Here is a 9245-nt window from a genome sequence, read left to right on the forward strand (position 1 = left end):
TCCGCGGGCTCGTCGCCGTCCTGCCAGACCACCGGGGCAGTGGTTACTGTCGGCCGGGCCTTCTGTGCCGTCCTTCCGTGCTAAGACTGCCCCTTCTTCAGGGAGCGGGGCTCGGGTTAAGGAGCCATCATGGGAATATCGTCCTCTGGGTCTGAGGGTATCAGTCAGCGTTCAGGCCGCCAAATAAAGGAAACAAAGTTTCGTGGAGAGAAAGGACTACACGCTAAAAATCTGTGAGATTCAAAGTGAAGCCATTTTATTGCACACAGCACACGGTTTATACAAGGTTAGAGGTACATCTTATTGCCTAAAAAGGTCTCACCCCAACAGGCTAGAACCTCTGATTGATTAAAACCCCACATCTCACAAGTCCCTTGTTTATATTATCTCATCCCGATGTTTTCAGGTCCATGTCCAGAGATCGGAGAGACAGTTGAGGGGTTCTCATGGAAGCACTTCCAGCGAGTCGATGTGAGCTCCTCGGGAGTGACAAACAGCAGGTTTGTGTCCTTGCTTAGCTGAAATATCCACACCATTCTCATGGAGCTGATGCAGTTTGGATTGCTCATAAACTCCCTTTCTGAAAGAAACCTCTCAACAGCCACTCACCCGCGATCCGCAGCCGACGGGGTCCTGGGAACACGCAGAGACTGCAGCACACTTGTCTTGAGCAGCTCTGGTTTAAGCTGATTGCTCCTACTCCTCAGATGACCCTCAGGTGCACGAGTTTTGGAATAGTGTGTGCTGGGAGGCTGTTTTGGGTGGCCTGTCCCTTGGGGTGCTGCTGTGCCTCTGCTACACACCACGTTCATGTCCTTCCCCTCTCTCTCCACTTTAGCCATGGGCTCCAGAGCAAACCCCCTGGGACACCAATACTTAGAGATCTGACAAAATACTTGGATACTTGAAACAGGTTTATTCTCTGCTGCCCCCTCGAGCCTACACCCAAGGGGCAGAAGTACAGTCAGAAGTGTGTGTGAGGCAGCACGGGGGGCAGGTGGACTGGCCCCTCAGGAACCCCTCAGCCAGTCCCAGTGGGGTATGAACTCAAACCCTTGAGCTCCGTCACCTCTGGCAGAGCTTTGTTTCTGCGGAAGAAGAACTGAGTGTCCTTCTCCGCATCCAGGATTTCACTGAGGGATGACACAACAGGGTCATGGTCCCTCAGCATCTCTGGGTAGCAGCTCCCAGCCCGCTGGACCCGCAGTGAGCGTCTCACGGGCGTCAGGTACTTCAGTTCGGGGCCTTCCAGCACCTCCCTTCCCCTGTGGAGAGGACAAGAGCCTTGGGTGACCCCTGTGGCACACTGGCATGGAGGGTGTGGGCTGCCAGGGGCAGGGGGTTCAGCCTTACCTGGACACAGATGTGACCTGTAACTTGACTGACCGGGGAAGGGAGGTCAGGGGACTCCTCGCCGAGCCGAAAGTTGATCCCGGGCGCTGCTTCTCTCCTGGCCAAGGCGTTCCAGGCTCACAAGGGACGGGCTGTTCGGGCTTTTCCACTGGCAAGAGAGGGAAAGGGCGATGCAGTTGCAGAGCAGCAGCTGGGGAGGGACTGCACTGCCCCAGGCACAGCCAGGGTGCTGGGCTGTGCTGCCATGCTGGGCCAGGGCCCTGCCCAGCCCCGGCAGAGGAACACTGCCCCATTTTTGAGAGCAGGATTGCAGACTTTCACAATGCTCAGTCTCCACCAAAGTCAGGAGGGACATGGGGTGGGGGGACAGACTGCAAACTGTGCTGTTTGCCAGGTGGCAGCAGGAGAGAGCCCTGGCCTGCCCACACTCCAGACAGGCCCCCCAACATTCAGGTTACCTTCTGACGTATGGTCTGCAGCCTCCCAAACATCAGGAACAACTTCCCTGAGCTCCTGGACTGGCTGCAGAAAAAGTAGAACATGGGTCAGGGCAGGTCATGAGACCAGAGTTACAGCTGAATAGGAGGAAAGGCTTTTGCTGCATCACAACACCCCATGCTGGGTGTGGGAGTCGCCCTTTCTTAGGGTAATGTAGATCAGCTTAGCGGCGGTGGAGGAGGCAGAGACAGCTCAGGCTGCTCTGGGGTCAGAAGGGTCACCCAAGACAAAAGACTTTAGTTTTAGTAACAGCTTCACTTTTATCTACTCCTACCTATAACATGCCAGTACACTATTGGTCAGTAGTTCACCTCACATACATGGAAAGATTCTACTGGTTACAAGGCACCCACATTCTACAGGTGCCTCTCTGGTCCATAAAGATGCATCATCAATCACCTCAGACCTTAAGAGATCCACACACACACAGTCACCCCCACAGCTGGAGGAAGCTCCTCTCCATGGACACCCTGCAAGAAGGACAAGGGCCTGGAGAAAGGTGTCCATGGAGAGGACCAAGGACAGGGAGCTGTCAGTACCTGACCATGGGCCCAGCACTCCCACAGAGAAAGAGTCTCAAGAGTCTGGCTTTGCAAGTCCCATGTAACAATGGGCAGATAGAAGTTGTCCCACCTTTACCTTCCACTCCTTTCCCATACCCACCTCCTCCACAAACTTCAGCCTCTGATTTAAGAGCCTGTTGATCTTTCTGAGGCAGCTCTGCTTTGCAGGATCTTTTCTCTTGTCAAATATTCTGCAGGGTGGCTTTGCTGCCTGTTTCTGAAGGAGCCTCATTGATGGCCGCTTGTATTTCCTGCCTTTCAAGGCCACCCATTCCTCCAGTTGTTTCCTGTCCAAGGGTGAAGAGATCATCTTGGTTACCACTCCAGCAGACAGTCAGCTCTTGCTAAGCAACCTTTTTTCCTCAGAATCCCCTGTTAGCAAACTTCAGCTGTTCAGGAAGACCTGGTACATTTATCCCCAAAACACATGGAGCTCTAGGCTAGGAAAGGAAACTCCTCACAAGTGGAAGCCTTGAGGCTACAAGAAGAGAATGGCCACACACCCTCCTCCCAAGGGGAACCCAAGGCACCACCCAACTTCTTCCGCTTCCCTCTCTTTTCTGGAGCATCAACCTCCCAACAAGCCTTCCCTGATAAGAGACTTCAGATCCCACTTTTAGCAGGATGGTGCTGGCTCACCCAGTCAAACCCTTCAATCTCTGCTGTTCCCTGGAAGCAGGACCAGGCGGCCAGAGCTGCCACTCACCTGCGATCCGCAGCCGACGGGGTCCTGGGAACACGCAGAGATGAGAGGACACTTGTCCTCAGTTGCTCTGGTTTCAGCTGCTCACTGCTGAGTAACATGCCCATGTCCTTCCCTGCCATTTCCACTTCAGCCATGGGCCTTGGGATGGTGTCACCTGCCTGCAGGCTGCATTTCAGGCTTGCTGTCCCCCAGGACCTGCCTGGGGCTGGAGGCTTAGTGGGAGAACTCCTCCCTGGGGCAGGTTGGCGTTGGTGCTTCAGGCTGTCCTCTGGGCCTGCAAGGGGCCTTGTCCTTGTGGCTGAGCTTTGCCGGTGAGCCGAGACTCTCTTCTTCCCAAGGCTGCTTCCATCAGGTTGGAAAGCTCTGTTTGGCTTTGGGGCTGTGCAGGCTCGAGGCCTGAGGTTTTCCTTGTGGCAGACCAGCCCATGCTGCAGCCTCTCATTCAGGGAGCAAGGTGCTCCAAGAGGGGAGTGGTCCCTCCCCACCCGAAGTGCTGCAGCAGGGCCAGTCTCCTGTGCAGAATTCTGCCCCCTTTCTGGATTTAGGTGCCCAGAGCTGGGAGGTGGGAGCCTGCCTCTGGTCTGTGCAGAAGTGGGAAGCTTTGTGCTCTCCCACGGTGGCACTGGAGGCACCTCCACTGCTCTCTGGGAGGTGTTTGAAGGTTCCTGCTGGGCAGAGTGGGCAGTGTGCTGTGTGGATTTGGCACCAAGCCTGCCAACTCCCTGAGCACCCTCTGTCACGTTCCCGAGAACAATCTCCCTCTTCCTGCCAACCTGCAGAGACAAAGCAACCCTCAGCTCCAAGCAGAGCTCAGCCTGGCCAGACCCTGACAGCTGCCTTTGGTTCCAGACTGATTGATTTCAGATTCTCAGTTTTGTCTGTGTGATTTAGCCATCCAGTAAGCAGTAAAGTTAACTTGCCAATGAACTGTATCATGATTTCTCTTGATATTAAACTTGCTTTTCCTGATCCCTTTGCATGTGATTCTTTAAGCAACCCTAAAACACACACTTACAACTGGCAAGTCCCTTCTGCCCAGACTCGCTCCAAGCGTGAGAGAGTCAAAGGCTTTGTACTTACATGCTTGAGTTTAGAATCCACTTCTAAGGGTGGATTTGAGTGATCCATCCAGTCCTTTAAAAAGGGTCTGTAAAAGACAAAAATGTTACCAGGTTATTTAACAGGTTGGGTTATTTATCAGCCACTGCAGAAAGGGTGAAATATCCAACCCCCTGCTGGTTGTCTCACACACAGGAGCTCAGGAGAAGCTGTCAGAAAGGAAGCACCATATACTATAATTCTTTTCCTTTTGTGAAGCACCAGAAAAGGAACACAAGCCATTAATATCTGAGGTGGTCACAAAACTTCCACAGACAACAAGAGGCACTAAAATGATGTGGCAGGTGAGGGGTGCAAAAAGTGGACAGGGGTGCACACAGTATGGGGTTCTTACAAATTAATAATGCTACTTAATTATCTAATGGGTATGTCCAGCCCCAGGACCTTTCACCCCTGTTGCCACTCTCAGAACTGCCCCACTGCAGCCCCTCCAGAGTTCTGGGCCTTCTCTCCTGTTTTGACTACAATGTCTCTTGTTATTCCAGCCCTGGTGATGGGCCCCAAACCCCCTGTCCTTGCTGCTGTCCTGCCCATTGAAAAGACAAGTAAACAAAATTCAGGAATGTGGCACAAACTGTGAGAAACTGTTGGAAACCGTTAGCTGGTACCTCGAGTGTGAGAGACTATACAGCTATATGAAAATCTACAAATCTGCACTCGCGGCCGCCATGCAGGGACCCCGCAGAGGGCCCAGAGCTCCGGTCCCCCTCAGCCCCTCACCAGGACCCCCCTGATCCTTCACCTGGATCCCCTGACCCTTCACCGGGACCCCCCTGACCCCTCACCGGGACCCCCCGGCCCTCACCGAGACCCCCCTGACCCCTCACCAGGACCCCCCTGACCTCTCACCGGGACCCCCCCTGACCCCTCACCGGGATCCCCCGATCTCTCACCGGGACCCCCCGATCTCTCACCGGGAACCCCCAAGCCCTCACCGGGACCCCCCCGACCCCTCACCGGGACCCCCCCGACCCCTCACCGGGACCCCCCCTGACCCCTCACCGGGACCCCCCGATCTCTCACCGGGACCCCCCGGCCCTCACCGGGACCCCCCCTGACCCCTCACCGGGACCCCCCGGCCCTCACCGGGACCCCCCGGCCCTCACCGGCACCTCGCGCCGCCGCCTCAGATACAGCCACGAACCGCCGCGACTCGTCATTGGCCACGGTCTCCTTCAAACCGGCCAATGGGAAGAGCGAACCCCACGGCTCGGGGCTCGGTGCCGGCGGAGAGGAGAGCTGTGATTGGCTGAGGCGGGCAGGGGGCGGGGACAACGCGCGTCTCCGGCGGCCGAGCCCCCGGGGGCGGGCGGGACCTGCAGTGACGGCCGTGTCGTGACAAGTGTCGCGACACGCTGTGCCAGGTCAAGACACGTCGCGGTACGGTACGAGGACCCGTGCCACGTCTGGCCACGCTACACCATGCAATGCCACGCAACGCTGCGCCACGTGATGGCATCCCATGGCACGGCACGGTGTGGTGTGAAACCCTCTGGGCTCTCAGCCACGCTTGGAGAGCCCCCAGAGCAGCCAAAGCAGTGGCATTTCCCGGTCCATAACCCCACCCCCTGTGAGAGCAACGCGCTGAGACATTCACTCCTGGAAGACCTTTTATTTCCACCTCCATCTCCACAAACACCCACATGTTCCAGATAACAATAAAACACATACAAGTTATAACCAACAATAAATAAGGGAGCACAATAAATAAATAGAAAAGCCCTGGCCACACACAATACATAAATAAAGCCTGGGGTGCCTCAAGCCCATGGGGCCCAGAGCTGCTATTTCACCTGAAATAGACGGGGAGAGGGGGCAGTGCCAGGGGTTGTACTCGGTACATACAGCCTGAAAACCGGTGACTGCCGGTTGGGTCGGGGCGGGGCCGTCAGCGCCCGCTCAGCTCGTAGGTGGCGATGTTCACCTGGTCGGGGGTGTTGGTGATGCCCACGGGCTGCCGGGACTGCAGGGACGTGCACACGAACCAGCCGGGGAAGGCGGCGGACTCGAAGCGGGTGGTCCCCTCGGCCGGGCTGTCCAGGCGGTAGAAGATGAAGCGGGTCAGCTCCACGGTCTCAATGTCCCTCTTGACGTCAGCTTCCTGCAGCCAGGGGGTGAAAGAGGGGTCAGGGTGGGATGGAGCCCCCAGAGCCACGCGGGACGGACCGGTTGGTGGGAGCCCGGGCTCACCTCCAGCTGCAGCACGGGCTCGGCGCCGCTCAGCACACACGACATGTAGAGCCGGTGGCCCTTGATCCCCAACGCCACCGGCACCCGCCCGGAGCCCGGGCCGCCCTGCGGGGACCGGGCACGGTACAGAGCGATGTTGAGCTTCACTGCAGACAGAAGGGACGGGTTAGTGGGTGGCTCCCAGTTGGTGCCGGGCTTGGGGACAGGGACGTTGGCATGGGACTGTGTCCCCTCACCTTTCCGTCCAGCAGAGGGGCCTTGCAGGTGCAGGGCCACCAGCTGGGTTGGTGATTCCAGCACAAAACACTTGTGGTCAATGTCCAGGATGTCAAAGGACTGGGAGCGGGTGTAGCGGAAGACGGGAGCCCCGGCAGAACTGCCCCTCGTGTGCTGGAAGGAGACGGGCTCTGTGGAGAGGGACACAGTCAGGGCAGTGCTGATGCTGCCAGCTCCAAGAACACGCCCCAAGAACATCCCCTGGCTGGGGTGACACCCCTCACATCACCCCCATACCAAAAAGATCATCCAAGAAGCAGCCAAGGTCACTGTCAGCAAAGTCCTTGTGTGCTGGCTGCTTTAGGAGCTTGGTCACAGCAACCACCAGGACAGCAGCCTGGTGAAAGGTCCTGGCAGGGTGTCCCTTGCTCACTGTCACTTGGATGTCCACCCTGGGTGATGTCACCTCTGAGTCCAGACGGGCTTTCTGGGGAGGAAAGGGAATGAGGGATGAGAGCCCGGCTGCCCCACCACGCACATGGCACCACTCCCACCGGCCCAGTCTTACCTTCTGCGGGCAGAGGCATTCGGGGCCGTAAAACATCTCCTCATCGAGGCTGAAAGGCAAAGGGAGACAGTGAGCTCAGGCCCACCAGTGCAGCATCGAGCCCCCAGAGTCCCCTCTGGCACGGCTGTGCTTACCTGCTGTTCTCCAGTGTGCCCAAATCGGGGACAAACGCCATCGCTGCAGAGTGCTGGGCACAGACCTGGCGGTGCCTGGGAAGTGCTGGGCACTTGGCTGGGGCTCCTGCCTGTCCTGCCCGCGGGGCTGCTCGGCTGCTCTCTGGGCACAGCCTCAGAGCAGCTGCTTTTCAAGGCGCCCTGGAAGGAAGCGCCGTCAGAGCGGGAATTCCAGCTTTGCAACGCCCGGGTTTGCCCAGTTCCTCCTCGGAGCTGCAGGGCCTGGCGGGGCACGGCCCGAGTGTGGGGCGGGGGGGACGCACCGGGACTGCAGCGTGGGGCACAGAGGGGATGTTTGGGGCTGATGTGTGGGGCAGAACACGAGGATGCTCCAAGGCCAGTGTGGGGCACAGAGGGGATGCTTTGGGGCTGGGCTGTGGGGCAGAACACGAGGATGCTCCAAGGCCAGTGTGGGGCACAGAGGGGATGCTTTGGAGCTGGGCTGTGGGGCAGAACACGAGGATGCTCCAAGGCCAGTGTGGGGCACAGAGGGGATGCTTTGGAGCTGGGCTGTGGGGCAGAACACGAGGATGCTCCAAGGCCAGTGTGGGGCACAGAGGGGATGTTTGGGGCTGATGTGTGGGGCCCATGACTGTGTGCCAGTCCCAGCTCCAAGCCCCAGCCCCATCCATCAGGGCTGCGATGACCCCCACCCTTGCCAGGCCCAGGAACAGCAGCTGCCCTAGAAGGGGCCGGTTCTGCTCATCCCTCAGGACTTTTACATATTTGTGTATTTTAATATTTTGAAGACTTGTAGATTTTCATATAGCTGTATAGTCTCTCACACTCGAGGTACCAGCTAAGGGTTTCCAACAGTTTCTCACGGTTTGTGCCACATTCCTGAATTTTGTTTACCTGTCTTTTCAATGGGCAGGACAGCAGCAAGGACAGGGGGTTTGGGGCCCATCACCGGGGCTGGAATAACAAGAGACATTGTAGTCAAAACAGGACAGAAGGCCCAGAACGTTGGAGGGGCTGCAGTGGGGCAGTTCTGAGAGTGGCAACAGGGGTGAAAGGTCCTGGGGTTGGGTGTACTCATTTGATATGATAATTAAGTAGCATTATTAATTTGTAAGAACCCCATACTGTGTGCACCCCCATCTACTTTGTGCACCAGAAAGCTTTCATTAAAGAACTGCTCTCTGCTTTCCCTGTACAATTTCCAAAGTGGTTTTTTCCCTCGATTTTAGGCAACAGTGCAAGCACAGCCACTGCACCATTTCCCCAGGGCAGTGCCACCAGCTGTGCTCCCTCTGCCACCCCTGCTGTCTCCACTGCCCAATGCCAGCAGGCACAGGGCTCTGCCGTGCCCCTGGTCCCTCGTGCCCATCCGTGCCACCCTGGGGACGTGGCCATGGGGACGTTTCTCACCGCCGTGTCCATCCGGGGTGCCGGAGGTTGCGCCACGCTGGCAGGGCCGGGGATGTGCGTGGCCGGGCTCGCCCGACCGCAGCCTGCCCGGGTGTTTTCCTGCGCTGCTCTCACTTCCCCGAAGTGCCAGCCGGCCCCGCGCAGTTCCGGGGCTCGGGACTGGTATCACCCTGACTCACCGGCAGGAAATTGCAGGAACCCCAGAGCCCCCCCGGCACCTCCTGGTGTCACCCCGGGTGGGATGTCCCCAAAGGCCAGAGGCCCCTCCGTGGGTGCCACCCAGGGCGGGATGCCCTCAGAGGCCTCCCAGGGCAAGCGGTGCTGCACAGCACGGTGGCGGCCCTCAGGCCATGGCAGGGGCCGGCAGGCCATGGCTGGGATGCGCGGGGAGGGCTGTGGGTCACGGCAGGTACCGCCGGGCCATCCCGGCCCTGCCGCGGCCTCGGGGACGGTCCCGAACCGCTCAGGGTCCCGCGGGCTCCGCGCGG

The 9245-nt window shown here is 58.2% G+C and overlaps 2 protein-coding genes across 3 annotated transcripts; both read right to left on the reverse strand.

Annotated features, from left to right (window-relative positions):
- Positions 1-239: 239 nt before the first annotated feature.
- CKAP2L (cytoskeleton associated protein 2 like) lies at positions 240-5399 on the reverse strand. The gene is made up of 7 exons (XM_071578967.1): positions 5326-5399; positions 4201-4267; positions 3121-3893; positions 2515-2701; positions 1812-1875; positions 1354-1501; positions 240-1265 (listed from the first exon to the last, which is right to left on the reverse strand). The coding sequence occupies exons 1-7, from the start codon at positions 5397-5399 to the stop codon at positions 1022-1024; spliced, it is 1557 nt and encodes a 518-aa protein (XP_071435068.1). The 3' UTR covers positions 240-1021.
- A 437-nt stretch (positions 5400-5836) lies between these two features.
- Positions 5837-9206, reverse strand: LOC139683730 (interleukin-1 receptor antagonist protein-like). 2 transcript variants are annotated; one of them, XM_071579123.1, is made up of 6 exons: positions 7348-9206; positions 7214-7262; positions 6943-7132; positions 6666-6836; positions 6430-6575; positions 5837-6340 (listed from the first exon to the last, which is right to left on the reverse strand). In XM_071579123.1, exons 1-6 carry the CDS (start codon positions 7386-7388, stop codon positions 6128-6130), a joined length of 810 nt encoding a protein of 269 aa, XP_071435224.1. In that variant the 5' UTR covers positions 7389-9206; the 3' UTR covers positions 5837-6127. The 2 variants fall into 2 exon arrangements, with proteins under 2 accessions (XP_071435224.1, XP_071435223.1); XM_071579122.1 differs by having other exon boundaries at positions 6943-7262.
- Between the last annotated feature and the right edge of the window lie 39 nt (positions 9207-9245).

The sequence above is a fragment of the Pithys albifrons genome, chromosome 29 (genome assembly GCF_047495875.1).
Source record: "Pithys albifrons albifrons isolate INPA30051 chromosome 29, PitAlb_v1, whole genome shotgun sequence".
NCBI classification, from domain to species: domain Eukaryota; kingdom Metazoa; phylum Chordata; class Aves; order Passeriformes; family Thamnophilidae; genus Pithys; species Pithys albifrons.

Bases quoted from the DNA above. Each gene is read 5' to 3' on its own strand.
- CKAP2L (XM_071578967.1), bottom strand. From the start codon at position 5,399: ATGACGAGTCGCGGCGGTTCGTGGCTGTATCTGAGGCGGCGGCGCGAG. The intron at 1,876-2,514 runs GTGGGTATGGGA...CTTTTTCTGCAG, and splicing joins GGCTGAAGTTTGTGGAGGAG to CCAGTCCAGGAGCTCAGGGA. The intron at 1,266-1,353 runs GTAAGGCTGAAC...TCCTCTCCACAG, and splicing joins CAGGTCACATCTGTGTCCAG to GGGAAGGGAGGTGCTGGAAG.
- LOC139683730 (XM_071579122.1), bottom strand. From the start codon at position 7,388: ATGGCGTTTGTCCCCGATTTGGGCACACTGGAGAACAGCAG. The intron at 7,263-7,347 runs GTAAGCACAGCC...TTTGCCTTTCAG, and splicing joins GGCACACTGGAGAACAGCAG to CCTCGATGAGGAGATGTTTT. The intron at 6,837-6,942 runs GTATGGGGGTGA...CCCTCTCCACAG, and splicing joins CTTCTTGGATGATCTTTTTG to AGCCCGTCTCCTTCCAGCAC.